Raw genomic sequence first — 26,594 nt, forward strand, 5'->3', positions numbered from 1 at the left:
GGCTAGCTTGAATCCAGTTGCGCAGCGAGCACGGGACCTACATCTGGGCCTACCCTTCCCACTTAGGGAGACTATAGCAAGACAAAAAGATGAAGGACGGAATGCTGAACATTGTCAAGCATTCACCATTAGATATCCGATTCTGATCCCTTATCCTGGTCTAACCTGCACCTCCCCTTCCCCTCTTATCATCAGAACAATACATCTTCCTGCATGTATGGTGGGATAATCGTTACTTTCAGAGTTTGAGTTTTTGGACTCATAATCCGATTAGAGGCTCTAGATGTTGATGGCTGAACCTCCGAAGAATGTGGAACAAAAGGTTGCTTTGGTGGTGAGGACTTGGAAGGACCATGAAACATTTTGTTGTAATCTGCTAGCATAAATGTTAAGTCTATAACCAGTGCTCTGGGATCTTGCATCATCTCTTCTTTATATCTATATTCTTGATTGTACAGTTCATATTCCTAAAATATTATAGTGGTGTCCCTTTCCTCAACTCTTGGGTATTATGAGGAGGGAAGTATTAACCCTTCATGTAGTCATTATCCTGATATTTAACATGGAGGTCAGTTGGGCTGTATGTGGGACCAAATGGTCTATCATCGTCTTTCTTATCATCATTAGATTCCTCCAAATCTAACAGGTGACTTGGTGGTAACGGTTGCACTTTACTGAGAGATGTATGTTCAGATATTTAGGGCATAGGAATACGATTTTCTGAAATAAGGATTAACTTTTTTGTTGGCGATGTCGCTAATTGTATCGCCGTCGACTTTCTAGTTGACAGCTTGACTGTCGATGAGGTGGATGTCATCATGGTTAAAATAGCTTCCGGAAACCTGCTTTGGTAATGACTTTGACGAGGTTTTTGTTAATGCCTTTACTGTCTTTGACGGTTTGCTCATTGTCGCTTCGTTGACAATCTTTTTTAAACGTAATCAAAACCTTACTTGATGGAGTTGTAAGCTCAGAACTGGAGTTAGAGGAATTCTCCTCTTTGAAGTGTTTTGAAGATGGGCTTTGCTCTTCATAAAGTCTGTGATTACTCTTTTTCGAAGCCTTTTTAGGTTATTCAGTGTTGTGATGTTTAGATGAACGAGCCTCTGATCTCTTTTTCGCGCTCTCTCTTGTGAGACTTTCTAGATGATTCTGAGGTACTTTCATTTTCCTCATCAGAGATTGGTGTGTCTTTGGTCTTGAGCTTTTGAAGCCACAGCAGTAGCCGAACTTCTCTATTCTTCAAGGTCTTGGAGAAAAAAGTACGACAGATCTTTTACTCTGTGTGAAGGAAATAAACAATATATACTTTTTTTGTAGGCATCTGCTGAATAAAGTCTCTTCTTCCCACAGGAGCAACAAAGCCTGAAAAGGCTCTTTTTTGAGGTAATGGTTTTTCAGAATCTCTGTTGTCAGAGTTGGAGAGAAAACATTCTATAAATATTACTTGCTGCTGGAGTTGAAATCTTGATAATTAGCCTCTTTTCGGAAGAGAATTGAGCAGAGCTCAAGGACACCATCATAGGATGTGCGGGTGAAAATCTGAAGTATATCAGACCCTTAGGGGAGTGGTTAAAAGAAAGCTGCAGCCTAAATGGTTGAAGTTTAGTTCTTTTTAAAGGATGTGAATTGTTTACTAAATATGTTGTTTTACAGCCTGTTTGACATATGTATAACACAGTACTGCTTTATAATTATACTGTGGGACTCTCACACCGGCGATGGGGAATGATTCAAGCAGGTGAATCTATCGACCTATGTGGGAGCAATATGGCAACTTACGCTAAATGGTGTCTGTTTTACATTTGACATGCAACTGACCTTAACCGTATGGAGCAAACCTGGGTGACCCTCGGACTGGCAGTAGCCAAACATAACTTTGCTCGACTAAGCACCACAATTGAGGGACTATAAGTGGGACATGGAATGGTGCATGCTGGCTGAGAGGGTGATATATGAAAGCCATGGCTGTCCTCGGAAATGGATGAAAATCGGGGGGAAATGGAATGACTACAGAGGGGGTTTCCTCCGCTTCCTTCATTTAAGCTGGCTCTGAAGTCTTGCCTTCTAACTGCTCTAATTCAATTGCCAAAATCTGTAATGCAGAAGGCTGGTAGCGTTGGTACTGTTTAGCAATGTCTGATCTGCACTTTCTTTACTGTGTTGATGTATGATGATACACAAGCTACTGGTCTCCTTATTGCTTGTCATTTTTCTAGTAAAACGATATATTTTTTTTAAAAGCATGTGACTCCATGAAAGATCCAATACTGGAGAAGTCATTGCTTTGCTGTGGAGGAACCCATTGCAGAGCCACTTCTGCCTTTTCCATGCCTATTTCTCCTATAGGCCCTCTGGAAGTTGTTAAGCTGCTGGGGTCCTAAAAGGACTTTTGGTACTCTTGGACTTAGGGTCTCTGACCTGAGCCTCCTAATTTGGTACTTCACAATCTTGCTGCTTCTGAAAGAGATTTTGGACTGCGGCACCATACGGCACCCGTGGATTCGGCTAAGTCAGTGGCCTGTGCACATGCCCTTTTAAGAGCAGTGAGCACAACTAAGAAATGAGGGACAATATGTCCAGGAATGTAAGTTGGGTCCCCTTGAGCAGGCTTGTATTTCTTCTTCACATGGGGGTAACCACCCTGGCTTCCACTTGCTCCTTTAAATGGTCGGAGGCTGAGTTGAGCATGCCCTTCAACATTGGGAAATAATGGACCACATGCTCAGTCAGAGTTTTGACTAGGAAGTCGTCCTCATCTGCAACTGTGTGGAGCTTACCTTAATGGCGTTGTTAATCTCTTTGTAATACTGCATGGTATGCAGTAGTATCGTCTGGAGGGGTTGGCTTGGCAGGGTAGAGCTCTAGATTTTTTGGGAGCCTACCGAATACTCTTTCCAGTCCTCAACCCATCCTGGGGCCTAAAGGACTCCTCATAACGGTCTTTTTGGTAGCAAGGGCTGCCTAGTCCAGAGTCAAGGCCGTGTGACTCCAGTGGAGAGAGTGCGGAGATAGTGGTGGAGGCAGATGTGTTGCATTGAGGGCAGGGGCAGTTCCTGTTTTAGGGCTCTGTGGCTGCGCCTCTCTGAAATTCCTACATCTTTTCTGCAAAAAAATATTAAATACATCAAATTATTTATTTACAATATCAGATCCTATCTCTAAATAAATTGATGTATATAAGTCTGGGGTACCTGTTACAGGCTGCCTGTGCAACCTCGCTGTTAACAAGGATCCGGAAGCCAGGCAATAAATCAACTTTCTGCAATGTGATTCATGATGCTGGACTTACCTTTCTAAAGCCCTTCAGTGTGATTTGCGACTTTGGCGATAGCCACTGTAGGCCAGTGATGCTGTCGGCGTCCTGTTTTTAGGCGTTGCAGGCTGCATCCCTGCATTAGGCCAGACGTCATTTTACAGGCATTTTACGTGCCGCCCTTTCCAATTCGGCACGGGGTAGGATTTGATGGTAGAGCAGCAAGTGAGATTTAGAGCCTCTTCCTCGTTAATGGTAAGTGTCAATGCTAAACTAGTATTACGTATATTGTGCTAAGACACCTGGTCATGCTGACCTCCCCCACTGTGACACCACAGGCTGTGGCCGTAGACCGCTAGCCCCTTTAGAAGTGGAACTGCTGTATTTGTTTCCCTTCCCAGCGAATTTGATCCAAAAGTCGTATAAGGCTTTCGCTCCCTGGGGAGGTTGATCCAAATAGTCTCAACTTTTGAGGGACTCAAGCGCAAAAAGGAGAAATATGTGACTGTAGTGTCCTGATTTGTGGAATACCAGATTAATGAGAAAAACGTTAAATGCTATTAGTATGCAAGCCTAGAATATGGCGCGCAAACATTGGTGTTTATGAATGTCCTGATTTATTTAAACTGATCAGCGCAATGGTTCTAGAATGTTGTATATTACCCTTCTAGACATGTAGCATGCTAGATGTTTATGGTTGCTTAATTCTGGCGATCTGCCTTGGCCATATGGCATTAAAACAAACATTGAAACGTGCCCCTGTTGGGCCCTATATTCAAGCCCGCAATATTAATGCCCAAAACACTGATTGATTTCCGAACAATGAATGCTAACAATGTTAAGGTAATGAATGTCAGTGATTTAGTGCCTATTTCCATTTCACATTTTACTTAATCTTGCTTTCCTAACAGTGTTAGCTATTTTTATCACGTTGTGTTTCTGTGCTTTTTATGTGCATCATATTAATCTTGTATAGTGTATATTTTGAACTGAGTCGCACCAGGTGTTTACGATGGGCCATGATTTGGAGTTCTGGCTCACAGGCTGAAGGCAGTGCCTGTCAGTGGGATGGCCTCTGCAGATTACAGAGTACTACGTATTCCAGTTGCAATTGAAATGCTGCATAAATGTGTGTGAAGGGGGTACACAGATATCAGAATATTGCAGATGGATGAGAAGTGGAGAGAAAAAGAGTATATATATTTAACGTAAAGTACACTTAACTAGAGATCAAGACTCCTTCCACAGGAACCAATAATATTTCATTCACAGTCTCAAAATATCAGAATTGAAACATTTTCAATATTAATTATTTACGTGATGAGGTGGAGCAAAGGAGGTAGGCAGGATTATGTGATCGATCTACATGGAAAGGAGTGACCAGCTTTGAAAGGAAGGAGGCGTGTGTCCGGAGGACCAGTTTGTATCGGTAAAAGGTGGTATAAGGAAGGTAGCGCTGTAGTTCGCCGACCCTCCTGTCTGAAAAGGCAGTTTTGATAGTCAGCAGCTTAAGACGGCAACTGTGTAGAGGCTTGAATAGTGCACACATCAGAAAGGTAAGGACAGGCTGGAGTCCCACTAAGGACTGATAAGGGGATTAGGTGGAATCATATGATGCAGGCATTTAAGGAACCTAGCCACAACCTGTGACTTAAAAAGAGAAGGTTGGTCCAGCAACCGTAAAAATGCTGAGATGGCAGACGGATAACTCTTAAATCAGTCCAAAGCAGAGACCTGCTAAGCCAAAGACAGTGCAAACAAATAACTCGCAAGAGAGGTGCAGATAAGGGATCGAGATTGTGAGAGGCACACCATGATATAAACATTTTCCAACAGTAGGCGGATACTGTCTTGGTGGAGGGATGCCTAGTTGCCAGAATAAAATAACAGACTTTGGGAGGGGGTTGAAAGCTGTCAAATGTAGCTGCTTAATCTCTAAACATGGTGCGCAGGGTTGGGTGCAGAACCCTGTCCTGTTGCTGTGACAGACGATCCTCGCGAAGAGGCAGGCGGACCGGAGAACTGATGGTCATGCTCCACAGCTCGGTATACCAGACTCTCCGTGCCCAATCCAGAGCTACAAGAATGACTTGGGTCTGACCGTTCTTGATCTTTTTGAGAACTCTGGGCAGGAGTGGTATTGTCAGAAAGGCGTACAGAAAGCTGAAGCTCCACTCGAGACAAAAAGCGTCTCCGAGCAAGAGCCACCTTAAAATCTCCAGCGCACAGAACTGCTGACAGTGCACGTTCTCAGCGAAGCAAAGATATCCAACCAAGGCTCCCCCCACTGCTGAAAAAGACCTTGGACTACCTCCGGGTGGAGACGCTATTCATGATCTGCTAGGCATCTTAGGCTGAGTTTGTCGCCCTGTTGTTCAGAGAGCCCGCCAGGTGTTGAAGCACCAGGGATATACCCAGACGTTCCAGCCATGTCCAGAGGGGCCGAGCCTCTTGACACAGAGTCCACAACCACGCTCCACCCAGTTTGTTTCAGTACCACATGGCGGTGTTGTTGTCTGTGAACATCTGCACCAGCCATCCCTTAATCAAAGGAAGAAGGGCTTTCAATGCCAAATGAATCGCTCAGAGCTCCAACAGGTTCATGTGGAGGTCGGACTCTGCCGGAGACCAGATACTCTTAACTTCACTTCTCCCAGATGGCCGCCCCACTGCAGTGAGCTCCATCTGGGAAAGGGAGCAGGGTCTGACACTGACCTTATCATGGTTCGTTAGCCACCACTGCAAGTGTTTTGCAGTTCCCTCCGAGATCTGGACCATGTCGGAGAGATTCCCCTGATGCTGCACCCACTGGGCCTTCAGGTAACACTGCAGAGCCGTCATATGCCAGCGGTCATGTGTCACCAGCAGGATGCAGCAGGCCATGAAGCCCAACAGCCTCAGAGTCAGTCTCACCGAAATCCAGGATAGAGGCTGAAACATCGATATCCTAGCCTGAATATTCTGGACTTGCCACTCGGGAATAGGCCATAAACTGCACCATGACCAGAACAGCTCTGATGAAAGGGAGTGTCTGAGAGGGCGTGAGGTGAGACATAGGCATGTTGATAGTGAACCCTAGTGAGTGCAGGAGGTTCTCCGTAGTCTGATGGTGGGAGACAACCAACCAGTTGTCGAGGTAGGGGAAGAATAAAATACCTGACCTCAGCAGATGAACTGCAACCACCGCCATCACCTTGGTGACACCCAAGAGACGTTGGTAAGGCCAAAAGGGAGAACAATGCACTGAAAGTGCTTTTGGCCCACTGTAAACTGCAGATAGTGTCTGTGGGGTGGCAGGACGGGTGTGTGGAAATATGCATCCTGCAAGTCCAACCCTACCATCCAGTCTCCCAGATCCACGGCGGATAAAATGTGGGCGAACAAGAGCATTTATTTATTTCTCCTTCTTCAAGAAGAGTTTGAAAACATGCAAATCTAGGATAGGACAGGACAAAGTCCTTTGTCCTTCTTTAACATCAGAAAGTAGCAGGAATAGCAACCATGACCTACTTCTGATGCAGGTGCCCTCACTATTGCTCCCTTGACCAACAGAGCCTGCACTTCTTGAAGGATCAAGGAGAGATTGTCCTGCAACATCTGATCGTAAGTGGGTTGGATGGGTGGAGGGGGTGTCACAAAGGGGAGTAAATAGCCCCTTTGGACCATCTGTAGTGCCTAATGTTCTGATGTTACTGACCACCAGTGGAGAAGATAATGGCATAGCCTGCCCCCAACTGGGTGCCTGTGATGGTCTGAGGGTGGACTGAAGAGGCTTGAAAGCAGCAACTGTTGCGGCGAGAGTAGTCGACTGACCAGACCGCTGGCCACCTTGTACCACGTGGTCTGTGGGACCCACGTCCTTGGCCACGAAAACGCTATGAAGCTTGCTGGCCGAGGTGGCAGGGAGGGTATGGGTGCTGCTGGAGACCCCTTCCGTTGCCACGAAAGGGGCAGAAGGCGGATTGGGGTTGATGAGGGGCCACAGACAAGCCCAAGGACCGTCCGTAGCTCTACTGTCCTTTAAGAGCTTCAGCGCCGAATTCGCCTTGGCTCCAAATAGGCAAGATCCATCAAAGGGCATGCCCATGAGGGAAGCCTGGACATCCCCCGAAAAAAACAAATCACTCTGAGAAAACCAGGGAAGTGCAGAGCGGACCCAGCTTCAGACCTCGGTGACTCGTGGGACCTCGAGTGCCGACGCTACCTCATCTCATGACTTCGATGGTCGTGGGGAAGTCGAAGAATGTTTGAACCTCTTCAACTTCTTGTGTTTGTGGGACTTCACTGACGACTTAGAGTAAGATGAGGAACGTTGGGATGGGCTCTGCGAACAGTCCAGAGACCTCCAACAAGAACAGGACCTCGAACGTTGGGTGGCAAGGAGCTTGAGGGATCACTCCTTTCAGCACCTTTGGGTGTAGAATGCGGCATTCCTCACACTCGTTGGAGTCAAGTCCTGGCTCCAGGCTCCACAACCACACCAAGTGGGCGTCTGTCACCAGCATTTGCCTGTGGCAAGCTCCACATGGTTTGAAACCAGATGGTTTCTTGGGTGACATCCCCACGACAAAAAAGAGGCCAGTCAAAAAATGGTTGAGGGGTAACTCAATCCGGATTAGTGCTATCTGCTGTATAAGGGAAAGAACTGACGTCAGCACCCCGAGGTGGTGCCTATATATTTACTGTGCACGCCACGTGGATGATGCAGGACCGAACAGACTGCAGGAATACTGCTCAAAATGTTCTGGATCCAGTCTGAAGCCTAGGGATATTCAAAGGTTAGGAATTTCCAGCTAGAATCTCCATCAGATATTTAGCTTAAATATTTAAGCCAGGCCCCTTTTACAGACCCCGCACTTTTTTCATCCCACTCAAATCCCTGCCTGCACATATTTCTATACAACTGATTGAAGCCAGCAGCTGTAGGTGCTTCCCCAAGCCTGGTTAGAGCATTTTATTCCAAAGTCTATGATGCATGCTGTGCAACACACTGGGCAGGTTAACACCTTAAAGGGCCGGAAGTCGATGCACAGTAAAATTTGCACACTACAGTAACTGTTGAACATTTTAATGCAGTAAGATATGGGGCAGTTATTAATGTGCTTTAAGATAAGCAAAACTACACATTCCCAAATTGCTTTATAAACCTACTTGCCTTTCACTAAATTCCTTGTTAAAATATGTTTTAGAATGCACCATTTGTCAATCATTTTTACAAATCTTTCTCGGGAGGGGTGGGGTTGGGGGAGGGAAGACAGAATCTCCCTCGAACACCACATTTGTCCAACAAGCTTCGCTCACTACATAAAAATATACCTAGCCTTTACACCCCACCACTTTCAAATGTCACCAGCTGCCACTGTGGTGGTAATGGGTTAGGGCAAGTAGTCCAAACTCTGACCCTTTTAGGACTTGATTATCTGAAGGTCGATTTCTGGTGCTTTCATGAAGGCTAACCGGATAAGTCCTGAGGTCGGAGGTTTGGCAAGTATTTTGCCCATGTCCAGGTGGATGTAGAGCGTTTTTTTCTTTACATCTAGTACCTGAGAGTTTTTCAAAGATGGACCCTTCTGTGGCATCGGACTTCGATATCGAGAGGAGCTTCAGCACCTGCTTCTGAAGCTGGTTGCTAAGGTGCCTTTGGTGTCAACTTTCACTTTGAGTGCAGCTTCACAGAGCTTTGGGGACAATGTGGTGGTGATTTCGAAGCAGAGTACATTTCTTCAGTGCCTCGATGCAGAGAAGGTGTGGAAGCACAGTATGGTTCGGTGCCCTTGAATGCAATCTTGGCAGGTGTCGAACCAGCTTCTTGAGTTTGGGGTATGTCTGCTGGAAGAGCGGAATCCAACAGGTATATGCAGTTTATAGCTCCACTCTGGGTCAATGCCCAACTCCTGCGGGATCAGTGCTGTCACTTTGGGTGTGCATTTTGGCTCTCAAGCCTAACCATAAGGCACAATAGATGCCTGTGTCATCAACTTAATCTTCGCCCTGAGGCTGTGTGTTGCACTGCCATGTTGATGAATTCGCCCATTTCCTGGACATAGGAGCCCTCCAAGAAGGTGACCTTCGGACTGGTAACTCCTAGAGCTGCCAGAGGAACCTGCTTCTTTTTCAGTCTGCACCTGGCATGTCTTCGGCTCCGAAAATGTGACTCTGAGGAGACTTGCCTTTGCATTTTGTGATAGGCACAGCTTCTTTTCCTCCAATACGGTAGTGTTTATTAGCTTTGCAGGAAATCTCAAGTTCTGGGGAGAGGCAGAGACTGCAGACCTTATGGTGGTCACTCCAGGGATATTTGGATTTACTCCTCGGGCAGAAGTGGAAGGGACTTTATTCCATAACGCTGCCCTAGGTGTATTCTCAAAGGATCCTCACGGACTCAAGAAGAAGAGTCTCAACGCCGCAGTTTGTTGAAGTGCCCTGACTGTTCAATAGCCTGGTAACATGAGCAGAAGCTGTCGCCAGCACAGTGGTGCTGTTTTTGTCACAGGGTTTAAAGGGGGAGTCACTGGAACAGAGAATAAAAATCCTGTACAGATTAATGCATCGACTTCGAAGTAGCATTCCCAAACTTTTGAATCAGATGGCGGAAGAAACAAGCATTGACATAGCCAATAGGTCTCGCTTTTGGGACCTTATAAGTATTTACTTATGCAGCACAATATCCTTGGTGCAACAACATCAACTGTTGCATGGCTAAACACTTATAAGGTCCCAAAAGCGAGACCTATCGGCTATGCCAATGCTTGTTGCTCGCGCTTCTTGTTTTCTAAGGCTGTGTGTTGATGCAAGATCCGAGTCCGCCAGATATTCTTGTTATGTAATGCTGCTATCAGCTTGTTCTGTGCATTACATAAAAGGGTTCAGTGGCCTTTTCAGAGCTCGAATTAGAATGATTGTCACCATGGTGTTTTCTTTATGTACTGATACTCCTGTTTGCATTCACTTGCCTAGACGAGGGACTGATATCTGTCTGCATACGTATGTTGCTGTGCAATGCTTATATTTTTTCTGCAAATAATCACAAGGAACAGTTTAAGCCCTCAACAAGAACACGTTTGTCTCCTTTTAAGGAAAACTGTGTGCATTTGAAAAACTGACTTCAGACCGTCACTAACCTCGGGATGTTCGATAGTTTTCCTGTTGCTCTTGTTTTATTAGTCATAATTGACCAGCTTTTGGTAATTAAAATAGGAGCTCCATTAATCATGACGTTTATGGAGTGTGTGTTTAGGATGCATGACGTGGCCCAGTTGGCATTTCCTGGTTCTTAATGGGCAGCGTCTTCATTTATTTTTGGTGTGTAACTCACCCAAGACTACATCAAAGGCAAATGTCCTCAAATGTTAGGTATTTTCTTTTAAACTCAGTTCCTACTTAACCCGTACAGTCTCCTCACTAGTGAGGAGGTTAAAGGTCAGTGTACTACGCATCCGCGCCAGGATCTGTCGGCTGTGTCTACTTCACACAGGTTCTGGGCAAGACTGGATTTGCCTTGATTGTGTTGCAATTGCGGTTGCCGCGGTGCCATCTTGCACGTGCTTTGACAAATCTATGCCTTCACTTGTGTTGTAGGTTCCACGGGCTTAGATGGGAGCCATTTGTAGAGTACAAATAGCAAGTGACCACTTTTAATATTGTAACACTGATAACTGTGATCACAGGTATGTGCGGTTACCCAATGCCATGATTGTGATGTAACGTCTTCAGTCAGCCCGATAACAGATTGGCATTATTGTGGAGTGGAAACTAATTCTTAGCATCATTGGAGTGTGGGTTTTCAGAGACATGTTTCAGTTGTCTCGAGACATTTCTAAGGCCCTTATGTTGAGATAGGGTAATTTTGGATCCTGATTTCCATAACAGCAGCAGTTAACTTCCTGGTACTGATGAAAGATGTCATCATTTGGACTACAAGTCACGGAACATATACTGCCTTTGGTGATAGGAGCCAAAGCAGTTCTGCCATTACTACATGCAACACTAATGAAGTTGTGTTATTAATTGGGAGCGATGGATGAGGAAGGACAGTTGAGTTAATATTCTCCATCTCTGTGATAGTCACGTGCTCAAGGGAGTTGAAGCTCATGAAATGTATTTGTCATACAAATATTTCCGGAAATTAAATGTCAAGTAATTAGACTTATTTTAGAAAGTTGCTATTTTCTACTCTTCCTAAACCAGCAAAACAAAGTCTTTCGCAATACTCCGTTAAAGTAAAGAATCTCCTAGCAGTTGCAATGGTATTTCACATCAATCCAAGTCTAAGACCTCCTCATCAAGTTAATTTTGGTAACCTTTAGATTAACAGAAAGGTACAATTCAAATTCGACTGAATAATGCACAGAAAAAGTTCTTACTGAATAATGTTGCTAGCATGGCCTACGTTTTCCAACTAATTTTAATTGCAAAAAAAGCACTCGTGTTCCAACAGAAACATCCTTTATGTACAACCATTACTTCACCAAAACCATAAGGGTAGTGTAGGTGACACCAACCGCGCTTTGCCCCTCCCCCACACGACATCACAGGAGGTGGCATCATTCAGTAACGGTTTCACAAGTGTGCTTTATGAAGTTTAACAAAACACTTCATACTTTAATTCAGGTTTATGTTGTTATACCAACCGTGACGGCTGCTCACACAACACTGTTCTGGATTTACACAATAAAGAACAGTAAATGTTCTGGCACCCAGGATAATGTGCTGCAAGGCTAAATACTTACAAGGGCCCAAAGGCGAGACCTATTGGCTATGCTTGGTAGGTTACAACTTTGATAGATTGATAGGTTATAAACGTAGTGTTTTGTAGAGATCAGACAGGTGGATTAATGTAAAAGGAATGACCGCCTCGCTTTTGGGAATGCGTGATTCTTTGAAGCAGGAGGAGGCATCATTTTGCGTTTTGCCACTGCTGTGCACAGGCCTACCACCCTTAAACATAGACCATGTGACCTATGCACATGAAAAGTACAGTCCTACACTCTGTACCACCCTCCAGTGCACCGGGGCAGCACTGCTTGGGTGCGGTGCACTTCGGCTCACCACAGATTGGATGGCCTGTGCACAAGGACAGAATAGTCGATGCGTTGCTCCTATCACCAGCACCCCAATCCTCCACAGACTGCATGGTCTGTGTACAGGGACAGCACGGCCAGTAACTATGATCGGCGTAGAACAATCCCTTCGTGTGTAGCCGTTTGAGTGACTTTTGAACCGTTTCTAAGATCGTCTGTCATCTCCTAGCAAAGTTTCAGTTGTTGCGGGAGGCAGATGTGTGGAGGAAGAGGGGGGCATCGTCGGGGGAGCTTATCAAGCAAAACCACTTAAAGAGTATCCAGGGTTATCAGCAAAGCCATTCCTTCAAGGACAAGCAACCGCCAAAGGAGGATGAAGAGAGCGTGCAGTGCTGCGAAGCGGAGAGGAGGAGCAGGCACTACACGGGGCACAATAGATGGGCAGATTCATGTGGCAGAGGGTTAATCAGCCGACCTCGAGACAGAGGGGCACCTCCTCTACCGAACCCCCGCAGAGATAGACTAAGGGGGTCACAAGGAGCCTACATCAACTAAAAGGGGGGCATAAGTGGGCACAGAGCAACCCTGCCTACCAAGAGAGGAATGGGCTCCTTAAAGACGGGACGGGATTAATACTCGTGGGAAATTTACTGACCCGAAGCAAAGCAGAATGGGCAGAGTAAAAATATCTAAATAAAAAAAAATTAAAATCCCCAACACAGAACACACCCAAGGAATTCGCCAACTCCAGCCGTGATAGTCACACTAAAGCGGCAGAGAAACCACCCCCTCCGACCACTTGAGACGGGCGCACTAGCACATGGATTGGGGGGGGGGGGGGGTAGGTAAAATGGTAGGGGGGAGAACACCAACCCCGATGCATTCGTAAAGGTTCGAGTTCACTCGAATGGCAAGAACCTTGTAAGAAATGCTAAGAAGAAGAGCAGGGGGAAAGGAGCCTTTAACCAGAAGCGAGCAGGACTTGAGGCTCAGCCCAGCTCTGTCTGACATGTGCACTAAAGGGGGTTGCAAACTCCGACTAAGCTGCTGGGGCTGAGGACAGCAGACCCGCCCAGCAGCAGTAATGATGTACTTTTGGTACAATCACAGCATTCGCGCGGGTGACTCTATTGTAACAAAAGTAATGAAAACGAAAATAAGTTTTCATTACTTTTGTTACAATCACGTCACCCGCGCGGGGGGCTGTGATTGCATCAAAAGTGAATAAATAGAAATCAATTTTCCCCCTATTTCTTTACTTTTGATGCAATCGCGGCACCCACGTGGTTGACGCGATTGTAACAAAAGTAACGAAAAATAAAAGAAATAATGGGCGACCGCTTTCAGCATGTACCTCCCCTCGCCTCTGCCATTTTGCACGCGGACGAACCTACCTGGTGGTGTCCTTGCGTGTCCTCTTCCCAGGAGACGCAAAACTCGGGATAAAAAAGAAAGTGAAAGCGCGCACACCGTAGCAGGAGACAGGGTCTCGGACCTCTGGCAGCCTGACGGGCGGCAGGAAATATGATTAATGAGCAAGGTATAATGATAGCAGGAACCCGATTAGCACCACAAAAAGGTCACAGATCAAAGTAGTATGCATTTCATGAGTCCACAATCACTGCATGCAATCTGCGGACCGGGAGAGGTAAACTGGAAGTCAGGAGGAACAAGACGCATGTTTTTATTTGCTGCTGCCCTACAGGCTTAACTGGTTTCTAGTGCAACCTCTACCTCATGAGATAACAGGTTATCGTTAACCTGATCTTTTTCAGTGCACATTACCCATTAAGCTGCCCATGAATGCAGTAGAAGTCACATCAAGGGACATCAAAAACACATCACCAACACCATAAGCGGTTTGCTCTCTCCCACAGAACGCTAAGTGCAGGCAAGCCTTTTCTACATTAGAAGCCATGATTCAGAGAGTGAAGCAGTGCAAAGGAAGCCTGACTACCCTGTACTGAAAATGCCTCTGGTCCATGAACCTCTAAGCTCCATCCATCTGTGACTCAGTGTCAATTTATGAATCTTACATGGTTTGCTACATATCACCGTTCTTCATACAGCACCTGTGACTTCACAAGACGTCACCGACAAATGCTGCTTGAGACAAAGGGCACCCTTTAGCTCCTGATATTACATCTCAAAAGGAGGAAAGCATGTGATGTTTTATTGGTCTTTGATCACTTTTAAGCTGTGGGAATGTAGCTAACAACTAAAGAGTAATGATCACACAAGACCATGGGACTATCTCTTACAAGCTACAGAGTGGACCACTGTTACCACAAAAGAGGTCCCTGAAACAAAGATCATTTAAGACTCTTAAGAAGTCTTATGTTCCAAGCTGCAAGTGGACCTGTGCATCCTGAGACTGAGTTGAATGATTTTAGGAGAATTTGACCCCCAAAGTCTTCGGACACGAGCACAGCCTTATTTTAAGACTGGACAAGAATACAACTGCTGGGCAGAGTTTCTGCAATGCGAGTGGTCTTCTTAACCTCTGAATCTGGACCCAATTCAACCAGAAGAGACCAGCATTTTCGAAGATCAGGCCACCGGGTTCAAGGCAGAGGGTTCAGGCCAGCTAAGATTTGAGCAGGGATTGTCATTTGTCAATGTTTCACATTATCCAATATGAACTGATCATAATGTAATTCAAATTGAGACAAGAAGCAAATCTATTAGAACTAATTTATTTATAACTCCCTGTAAAACGTTCTGAATAAACCTTATCTTAGCAGCATGTCACAGGCGGGAAAATCAGATATGGGTCCTTATTCTTAATCTCCTAGCTAACGTTAAACTATATAAAATAAGGCCAGAGCAGGTATTCTTGGGGAACCAGACTTTAGTTTTGTGCTTTATCACTAGTGTTACTGTTTTAGTAGGTTAACAGAAATTGGAAGCAAATTGTTTTCACTCAACTTATGCAAAAACTATGTCATGTAATGCTATTGTTTTGGTTTGTATTCGATGCCCTTTAAATGTAGATTCTTACAAAAGGTTTCATACAGTGTACGTACCTTGAAATCCTGTACAGACTTGCTCTGTAGCGTAGAGGACACATTCAGACAGACTGATTGAATTTTGCGGAAAAGGCCTGGTTTTGAGCCATGTTGAATAACACCTTCCACCTTTAAGGCCATCTGCTGGTTACTCTGCACGGCTATGGGTTCTGAAGGATTTCGTGGTGATGGCGAGAGAGCGAGCTGAAGCATAAAATTATAGATAGCATTAGCAATTGTAAAATTGTAGCCTTGCTGTTGAAGCAGAAACAAGATTAAAAAGACCCATATTTCAGTTTGCCAATTTATTATGGTGAGATTTTCATAACTGTGACATTTAAATCGATGCATCCATCAAAAATAGCCAATATGGGTCAGGTAACACCCATCCCTAAAACAAATTTGAAACCCTACAAGAGTTAAATACTTTTGGCCGAGTTGGATTAACTTCTCGCTTTACTAAACTGACAACAGATTCTTGCAAATACAACAATTACTTAGGAAAAAATGAAACATTGATGCATTGTATGCCTATTAAACTTGTTTTAAAAATCTGCTCACACACCATTCATTGTAGTAATGGTATTCTTTTTCAGATCTGCTGCTCATTATCAAGTGTTTTGCAACTCAGGGGGGCACAAATTATAAACCATGTAAATCTTCAAATCCTCCAGAAAAATTATTGAATCAATCCTTTAAGTAGCCCGTTATGATCACACCGCGTCCTTGCATACTTAATCTTTTATTCTTTCCCCCGTCTTAGTACTTTAAAAAAAATGTTTACTGCTGTTTTGAACCATACAATGAATCAGTTCTACAAGAGCAACCCTTTCGGCTGTCTTTGTACTTTAAACATACGAGCTCACATATTAAATTAATAAAACAACACATGGCAGCTGTGTTCTGATGCCACTAATAATAATGTGCATGTGCAGATTCCTTGACAGAGTGGACTGAAACAAACAAAACATAACTTTCATCACTTGCAGAAACACACTGACTTGACAATGAGTTGTTTCTATCAGGCGTAAGCTTCACCCTTAACTTTAAACAGTTTGGAATTTAGACAGGCACAGTGTAAGCGCAAAAGAAGAGATGGGAGGGCAAACCTGTATAGGCATCAGCTCCAAATATAGGGAAAACTGGTCATGCGTCCCTGAGCCCGTCAGTGACACGCGGACTCCTGTGATGGCTCCAACACATCCATATTCTCCGCTTGGCCAACAATAAAAGCATAGCAGGCAATTTTCTGATTGTCGCAAGCACTGTGCGCACATATCCAAGCAACGCTATCACGGGGGGGGGGGGATAACCGATTTCCCCCAGTTAATGGTGATACATCAGTGCAGAGTAAAGCAGGTTTTAACTAGTGGAAAAAAATTAGGGTTAAAGCCCAAGCGAGAGAGTAGTGCAAAAAGATATGGCCACTCTAAGGTATCAAAGGCCTTGGTGGCATCAAAGAAGATTGTGGTGCTGTTGGGGAGGGGTGTATTTCTTGCATGGTTGCGAAAAAGGAGCTTAGATTGTGACATGTACCCCTACCGGGGGCGAAACCACACTGGTCGGGGCGTAGCATCACGGGCAGCAGCAGGAGTAGCCTCGTTGCGATCAGTTTAGCGAGAATTTTATTGTCCAGGTTGAACATCGACTACGGTCTGTTGGAGTCGCACAGCACCAGATCCTTATCTGGTTTAAGAATCGTGATAAGTGCCTCTCGGAGAGATGGAGGAAGCGTTCCCCGCTCCGGCGACTCCTCAAACTTCTCCTACATGTTGAGGAGGTGTGGTGCCAGCAGTGGAGCAAATTCTTTATAAAAAGCGTCCGTCAGTCCATCCAGTCCCGGGGCCTTATCCCTGGGCACGGCACGGATCACTCCAATCACCTCCTCCTCAGAAAACGACTCCTCTAGATATCTACGATGGCCGTCTTCTAGCCATAGTAGCTGGATAGATTCAAGAAAGAGGGTCAGATGGAGGCGTGGCTAGCAGACGAGCATGGCGGTCGTCTCTTAGACGAGCTCCAGACCTGGGCTGCATTATCCTGTAAATTCCCTGCAGCGCACGACCCATCTGGGTCTCTTGGCGCGTGTATACCCCGATTGCTTTGGTGCCGAGACTAGGAGCTGCTTTCCAGCCGTGTACCATCAGGGAACGTGAAGGAATCTGCCTCGGGCCTGGCTGCAGGTAGTGCGCTGTTGCTGCGCAACGGGACTAGAGTAAGACGGAGCACCGGCCCGAGGTACGAAGCGCCTGGTGTACTGTCCCCTAACCTGGAAACAGCAACGGGAGGTGTGGTGGCGGGAGGTGTGGTGGCGAGATCTGCCGGGCAGCTGGGACTGAGATCAGCGGCCCACATGGGCGGAGCTAACATGCAGAAGCAGTGGAGGACGGCAGGCCGGGGATGTGGTGAGGCCTACACCAAACACTCGCATTGTGGCAGGTCAGTGGGGATAGCAGCGACTGCGCAGGAACGTCTGAGGGAGGCTGGCACACCGGAAGCAGGTACAAATGGTGTGAGGTGGCATATGTTGCAAAGGCGAATGGGGACAGACTCAGCATAACGGCGGGGCCTCCTGGAATGAGACCCAGACAGGGTGGCTTAGCCTGTGTGCCGTAACTGCTAGCAGGTCAGTCTTCCTGTGGTGTGCCTACCAGCAAGTGGCTGAAAAGCAGAGAGCAAAGCCGGTAGATGTCAGGATACTGAGAGAGTGGGAGCTGAATATTGGAACTGTGCTGTCCAGGATATGTGGTTGTGTTACCGCACCGGGCTGGGTTGAAGGAGGGCCAGCTTTGAAGTTGCTGAGAAGAGACGCTAAATGGTTCAGAGACCATGTAACATCTGAAGGACTATCCAAGCAATATTGCATTGAACGAGCGCACAGGATACCCACAGGGCGACCAAAACCGGGAGCCCCTACGCCCTCTCATAATCAAGCTACTGAACTTCCGAGATAGGGACACACTATTGCAAAAGGCCCGTGAACTGCCGCAGATCAATTTCGAGAACGCCAGGATATCGCAATACCCCGATTACACAGTCATGGTGCAGAGTCAACGATCATCATTCATGGCGGTTAAGAAGAAGCTGAGGGATATGAACTTAAAATACGCACTTCTTTTCCCGGCTCGGTTAAAAATCTTCCATGACCAAAAAAACACACTTTTTTGAGAGTTCTGGTGATGTGGAGGAATGGCTGGAGGTGGTGGAGCCGTCTACAACTGCGGCGTCTAACTCTCAAGGCTCCGCCAAAAGCCTCAATAGTACGGGAGGATCCAGCTCTTGAAATAATAGAAGATCAGGCAGGAAAACCATGAAGAAGTACCTCGCGTCGCAACAAATGCAGCGGAATCAGTCGCAGGCGATCCTCGCGGCAGCCACCTTTACACACACTGCACGGACAAATGGAAAGTCCTCTTCGGATGAAGATACGCGTGACACAGATTCGGAAGGAAGTGTGGCTCTGTTCCCCACTGTGACCCCGCAAACGGTCGATGAGCTCTTTGGCTGACTGCGAGGGAGCCTTGCATTGTGACTGTAACGTATTATGTTTCAGTGTGATATTCTTTAAAGTATACCAACGATAGTGCGAGTAGTAGAGCGCGACTACGGCCCAGGGAACCGATGGAGCCTACAAGTCATTGGGAATAGGTGGTTATACCGCATGCATGGTGCTGGCGATACCACCCACATGGCGAACGTACCTATTGTATTTATTATGGTTTTGTACGTTAGGCTTGGTTGTATGGTCCGGTAAAGTATTTAGTCCAGACCAAGTATTGGGATGTTTAAAAGGGGGGGCGGGGGGTTGGGGGGAGGACAGTCCTATTGTAGATACTGGTATGGTGAGGCCCGACTACATGACAGGGGCATCCGCTGTTGGCAGGTACTTGGTGCACTACGATGCATACACTTAACAAGTAACCTATAGTGATGTGGAATATTCTGGAAATGGGATCTGTACAGAAACGGCAGGATACACGCACAGCTGCAATGCCGTAAAGCACAGATAGTGTTCTTACAGGAGTCTCACATGGTGGACAGTGAAGTAGTAAAGCTCCGTAAGAAATGGAGAGGGCAGGTTTTTTCCACTATGTACTCTGGCTTTGCGAGAGGGGTCACAATATGGGTCAGGCATGGGGTGCGATTTATAGCACTAGAACAATGGATAAATACGCTGGGGCGATACAGACTTGTGCGAGGGACTCTAGAGGGCCGGTATGTAGTTTTGGGCAATATCTATGCGCCCAATTTTGACCAAGATAAGTACTGGGGTGTATTGAACCTTGCGCTGACGGGATGGGAACTGCACCCATGGATAATAGGGGGCGACTGCAATACGGTAATGGATGTCACACTAGACAGGTCCCACCCACCTATACGCCGAGCAGGTGTAATTAACCCCTTGTGTGCCCATGACGAGCTGGACTCGTCATGGGCCGCGGTTGCGCTGTGCCCATGACGAGTCCAGCTCGTCATGAACCCTGCCCGCTAATGCAACGGCCGGCACAGGGCGGGGAAAGGGCGTGGCACACAAGGGGTTAAACAAGCAGAGGCACTGAATAGATGGGCTACGAGCTGGGAATTGTGTGATGCATGGAGGATCCGACACCTTGCACATAGAGGATACTCTTTTTACTCCCCTGTCCATGTGCTCCACACGAGAATAGATAGATTATATTGTTCCAATACAATTGCAAACAGGTGACCGAGGCTACATATTTGGCAAAGCCCTTTTACGACCACAACCCACTTGAGATAGTACTTGCAAGGGGTAGAATACCCACCCCGGTCCCAACATGCCGCCTGTGGCCGCAATTATTGGAGAAATCAAGTGTTCCGAACCACTATGTCGGACACTATTGATCATTATTTCGCTGAGAACAGTAACACTGCATCAAATAGATTGATTGAATGGGACGCCTTTAAGTCGGTTGTCACGGGAAGGGCCATTAGGGCAACAGTGGGTGCCCGGCAAGAAGCCCATAAGTCCCTTGTTGAAATCTAACACAAAATAGGCAGGTTGGAACAGGAAGCGGTTACTGACGCTGACAAGCGTGCCTTGCTACAGGAGGCTAGAATTAGCCATGCGGAACTGCTTCAAACTCTCCGGGTCATAGACTACCAGAAATATTCACAACTACGACATACTGAAGCAGATAAGTCTGGGACATTGCTTGCCAGACTAATTCGAGATGCCCCCCTGCAGTCATAATAACTGAAGTAGCTACCCTGGGAGGTGATATGGCCATTACCCAGGAAGATATTAATACCGCCTTCCTTCATTACTACGCCACATTATATAGTAAACCCAACTGCTGCACGGAGACCCATATAGATGCTTTCCTCTCCACCCTCCCATATCCACAGCTTACGAAAGAGGCCCAGGGGGAAATGCTTGGACCCATCACTCAGTCTGAAATTAAGATCGCCATGAAGGGACTCCTGCGCAATAAAACCCCTGGACTGGATGGACTACCAGTCGAATTTTATGATACATATGCAGAATACCTAGTACCCCAGCTGGAGATACTATTTAACATGGCACTAGCCGAGGGCTCTTTACCTCTTACTAAAGCACAAGCATTGGTGATCTCGCTCCCTAAAGTAGGATGAGACCCAACAGATATGGCCAACTATCGCCCATTGTCATTACTGCCCACAGAGTACAAAATACTCAGAAAGGTGTTAGCAAATCAGTTATTGCCCTCCCTGTCTAAACTGATCAATATAGACCAGACTGGTTTTCTGCCATCCTGCAGCACGTCGTTGAATATCAGGAAACTCCACCACCTCCTAACGGACGCCCCAAGTCAATATGACCATGCAGGGTGTATCTCATTGGACCTAAGTCAGGCGTTTGACTCGGTAAACTGGAACTATATGTTCCGGGCCTTGGAGAGGTTTGGGATACCGGCAGGCTATGTGGCCTGGTTACGGCTATTGTATGATGCTCCTACAGCACGTGCACGTACCGGTGGTCACATATCAGCAGAATACCCGATATATAGAGGGACAAGGCAGGGATGCCCCTTATCACCTCTCATATTCATACTGGCCCTCGAACCGTTGGCACTAAAGGTGCGAATGGACTTACTGGATATGGGCATAAAGATAGGAAACATAACGCACCTCTCTTCGGCTTACGTGGATGACATCATTGTGTATCTCCGACTTTCCCTCGGTCCGCTTTATGAGGTATTTCGTCACTTTGAGTCGATCTCAGGCCTTGCCATCAACGCAGCAAGTCCCATGTATTTTTATTCACAGAACGGACAGGTCCCGCTGACATTGAGTTCGGTGATGCAAGGCTCCAGGTTTCTCAACATACCTTTAAATACCTGGGAATTCAGGTATACAGGACGCCTGCCGATATGTTAGATGGTAACTTACTTCGAGCATTGAGATCTAGTATCCCCCCCTGAGTAATAGGGCTGGTAATGAGGGGGTGGGAGCAGGAGCCCCTACAACCCTTCCCAACTTACATCTTCCTCCCCAAGCCACCCCTTATTCCATAGTCTTGGCTAATGTTCCACCACTCTTGGAAGGAACCTATGAACATTGGTCAAACCTTAAGAATAAATCCCTGCATTACTTGAGCTCTAAAATTGGGAATAGCAAGTCCTTGTTTGATAATTTCAACATGGTTAGGCGCATCAACTGGATTGGTCAGTCTTATAAGTCTCTACCTGGGGATTGTGTGGTGTTGAGTTTTAGGTCCCCGGCTCTGGTCGAATACATTTTGGAAGCCGCTTTCCACCAACCTTCAGCATTTAATTCGATTAAAATTCTCCCATTGGGTTTCTTTTATAAGCCAGGATGTATTCAGCCTATGCGGTATAATCGTGCTTTCTCAAGTCTTCCAGTAAGGTCTAATCAGCCCATTGCGACCACCAATCGCTTTGATATCCTCTCAACATTGGAGGATAATGATTGACGTATGGCTAGCTCTGTTTGTCCCCTACTGACTGATCCTGTGGCTCCGGGTCTTTTTTGTCAACAGAGCCCGGATATTATTATGTTACCACCTCCTAGTGTTGCTTCTTGCATGACTAACCTCTCTGTTCCTATACAGCCTTTTTCTGCTAAAATGACTGACCTCTTGGTTGTCCCAGGACAGGTGGTGGAAACTGGTCTTGTAAATTCGCCACTGAAATTGGGTTCATGGAACATCGCAGGGTTGGGGTCCAGGCTTGATATTCCTGATTGGGCCACTTTTATCGACGATTTCGAGATATGGACATTTCAAGAGACCTGGGCAATGGTCCCCCACTTCCATACTGGCTTTTTGAATTTCTTCAAACCTGCTGTTAAGGGCCATAGGGGTAGACCGATGGGTGGTTTAACCACCTGGGTCCGACAATGTGGGGGTGTCACTGTGGCAGAGGTCCCAATCGATAGTCCAGATATTTTGATCATCAGGGTTCAATCTCCTAATGGCCTTAATCTCCTCATAATAAACATCTATGTTAGGGGCCTCCCGGGAGGTAAATGTTCACCCACTTGTCTCCTTTTGGAGAACTATTTAGGGTCCGAATTAAAATACATCAATAAGATTGTGGCTGGAGACTTTAATGTCTGTTTTGAGCCCTTGGGTGTCGATAGTGGGGATTTCACAGAGGATGAAGATTCTCTCTGGGGTGTTCCCCAGCTAGAGCTGGAACCTGTAAGAAAGTGGACACAAGCGGCCCTGTTCATGAAAGGCTTATGTTTAAACCAGGGTATGAGAGCAGTTAATGGGCGAACAAAATCGGATAGGTTGGGGAGGATGACCTTTGATAATGGTAGAACTGGGAGCCGAATTGACTATATTTTAGTCAATCTGGAGTTGTGGTCGCTCATTGGTGATATGGTGGTAGTAAGTAGAGTTGAGAGTGATCATAACCCTCTTGTTCTCTGTATTAATGACAATAGTTTTACTGGCCCTCCTACTATTCTTGATGGCCGTACCTCTATGGATGTTATTCTCACAAACGATTTAAGAAGGGTGAGATGGCCGAAAATCGCCACTTGTGAGACTTCCCGGGCGGCTATTGGTCAGCAATACCATGGCAACCCTCAACCAGTTGAAGTCTCAAGATTTGATCATGGATAATATACGGGATATTCATAACATGCTTTTTGCCGAACTTAAATCATTTTTTGTTAGAACCTCTCCATCCATCGGTAAAGGCAAAGAGTTGAGATCCTGCACATGGTTCAACAAGGACTGTAGACTGGCCCAAAGTGCCCTGATACAGGCCATTAAATCTAGTTCTCCCACCACCGTTCAAAAATGTAGGACTGCATATAAAACTGCCCAACTTAAGGCCAAGCAAAATTGGGATGAGGACCGCTGGAGAGATCTATACAAGGCTTGTCATGACCGTAACATGGTCCAATTTTGGCATCTTCTTAAATGGGGCAACTGCTCCTCGGATATTCGGCCCACTAACCACGTTGAGCCACAGCAGTGGGTAGCGTATTTCGAGGAACAGTTTAAGGTTGGTGATAGGGTGGCTAATAATAACATTTGTCCAATTGATGTTGAAAACCCTTTGGAATTCTCCCCCTGTGAAGTTAAGTCTGTTCTAAAATGTATTAAGAGTGGTAAGGCCCCGGGTCCCGATTGTATCCCTGCTGATCTATTCATCCAGGAGCAAGATGTATGGATCCCGTACCTGACTGTGCTAGCAAATGCCCTCGCGGGTGGTGCTGCTGTCCCTGACTCATGGCTTAGGGCTGAGATATTGCCGATCTATAAGAAAGGCGATCGCTCTGCCCCGGCCAATTATAGACCAATTAGTCTTATTGACGCAGTACAAAAAATTATAGCCCGTCTTGTACTGGGTCGTATACAATCCTGGATGACTGATTTTAATGTGTTGTCCCCTCTTCAGGCGGGGTTTCGTTCACACCCTGGACCAAGCATTTAGAGTAGTACTCCTTTATTGGAAGGAAGTTTTCTTGGGGGGTGGTAAGCTTTACGCAGCTTTCGTGGACCTACGGTCCGCGTTTGACCTTGTACCGAGGGTCAAGCGATAGGAAGCACTTTTGGAGATGGGCATGCCAAAAGAATTGGTATCCTTCCTGGTTATTATTTATGATAATACGTATGCCCGTGTTTGTTGGGGCAAACCAGGGGAGGTGACGGACAGATTTAAAGTGTCCAAAGGTGTTCGCCAAGGGTGTGTGCTCGCCCCCACTTTGTTTTCACTATTCATTAATAGGGTTATAAACTATTTCTCCAACAACCCAACCGATGCACCCTCCCTGGCTGGAATGAAGATTCCCCTACTCATGTTCGCAGACGATACTCTTCTGATTTCGAAGACAAGACAGGGCTTGCAGTTAGCCCTGTCTCAGTGTTGGAAATAAATGTTGGGAAGACCAAGTTCATGGTCTTTCGAGGCCCTAGGCGCACTAATGCGCGGGTATGTCTGGGTGGTGTCAGTTTGGATCAAACGGCTGTGTTTACTTATTTAGGGGTCACCTTTAGCGAGACATGCAGCTGGATCTTCTCGCCCTTAAACATGCCCAATTAGGTGGAGCTTTGTTGAAAGAGCATAAACATTCTCTAACAAAACCAATAGCTCCCCTAATGAAGATTTATGGCTCCAAGATTCTTCCTGCCATTTTATATGGTGCTGAAATTTGGGGCTTTAGTAACCTGTCCAAATTGATGACTGCCCAGAACAAATTTCTCCGGTCAGCAATAGGGCTTCCGCAATCTACTCCGCGCATTCCTTTACTATATGACCTGGGAATTCAGCCTCTAGAGGACTTGGCAGGGTATAGACCCCTGGCGTTTTGGCGTCACCTGTGGACTACACCTGAATTATCTATTTATGCTAAAGCCCTCTTGGAGGTTAAAGGGCTGGAGGGTTCGCACAGGATACCATGGTTGTCTGGTATTAAAACCCTGTTGATTGACCTTGGGATGGGTGACCTTTGGGCTAACCCAGATCCTGTAGTTTTCCCGCCGAAAAATGTCCTAAAGGATGCCTATTGGTGCTTTATTAAGAATAGGAGATTTGCCTCCCTTATGGGCACCTCAATGACTGCCACATTTTTTGCATTTAAGGATGAGTCTGTTTATGAGGGTTATTGGGACACCATTTTGAAACATTTTGATCGTAAACTGTATCATCAGATTAGAGTGGGCGCCCTACCACTGCGAGGACTCACCAAAAGCTGGAGTCCTCTTGGTAGTGATAAGTGCCCCTTCTGTATAGATATGATCGAATCTATGGACCATTTTCTTTTCTGTTGTCCAACTTACCTACTTCCTCGACGTGTTTGGCTTCGACCTGTTTGCAGATTAATGAGCACTCGTTCTGCACAGGTTGCTAGTAGAATTTTGAAAACAGACACATCAAAACCTGTAGTAATAGGTGTTGCCAAATTCATTAGTTGGGCATGGATTTTTAGGGTACGGAAACTCAAGTTGTGATATCTGTCTCATATGGCCTCAGCTGTTTTAATTAGCGCCATCACTATGGACTATTAGGTTAGACTGGCGCGTCTTTCACTGTATTTTATTATGTTGTCATTATGTCTTAATCATTTGTTCACTATGAAACATCTTACATGATTTTAGAATTTTTATCTTGTATTGTAATATGAATTGTATTTTATATGAACGGTTTTTAACTTGTATAGAATGTCTTTTATGATGTTAATCGAATAAAGACTTATTGACTGACTGACTGACTGACTGGCCTTCTGGACTACGCTGCTGCTGTCAGTCATGGGTAGGGCGGCTTTAGCGAAAATGGTGGTTCTTCCGTGCTTGATTTATTATTTTACTAACCTGCCTTTTATAATACCACATTCAAACTGATGAATACCTTGCTAACTGATCTCATATGGGGATCCGGGAGACGGCGTATCAGCCTTAAGAAACTACAACTTGCCACGCGTAGGGGAGTACTGGGTGTTCCTGATCTAAGAGCGTACTATTATGCCTGTCAATTGCAATGGCTGTCCTATTGGACCGCTGGGCGTAATTTACAGGAGATAGGATACACGGACAGAGATATAGACCGTGGAAACTTACATACCCTGTTGTTACCTACTAGCAAGATCAGAAAATGCCTCCATCCACTACTGCGCACCGCGCTCCAGTGCTGGTAAGTAGCACTACAATATACATGTGCGCACCCGGCTTACGCTGGCAACATTCCATTATTGGGAATCCCACTGATGGATGGCCACCTCACCAAGCGTAGACTAGCACCGTGGCTGGAAGTAGGGATCGGTACGGTGGCTGATCTATTTGGGGACGGGATGTTGCTGGACCATGATACTTTTGTTAATGAAATGGGGGCACCA

At 46.0% G+C, this 26,594-nt stretch overlaps 1 protein-coding gene across 1 annotated transcript in view; it reads right to left on the reverse strand.

Annotated features, from left to right (window-relative positions):
• The window catches only part of INTS7 (integrator complex subunit 7), a 293,620-nt gene that overhangs the window by 16,111 nt on the left and 250,915 nt on the right, over nucleotides 1-26,594 (reverse strand). Inside the window, exon 19 of the mRNA XM_085612860.1 lies at nucleotides 15,303-15,488. Within this exon, the coding sequence (XP_085468986.1) occupies nucleotides 15,303-15,488 (186 nt within the window). The remainder of the gene's footprint in view (nucleotides 1-15,302; nucleotides 15,489-26,594) is intronic.

Source organism: Triturus cristatus, chromosome 6 (assembly GCF_964204655.1).
Source record: "Triturus cristatus chromosome 6, aTriCri1.1, whole genome shotgun sequence".
NCBI lineage: Eukaryota > Metazoa > Chordata > Amphibia > Caudata > Salamandridae > Triturus > Triturus cristatus.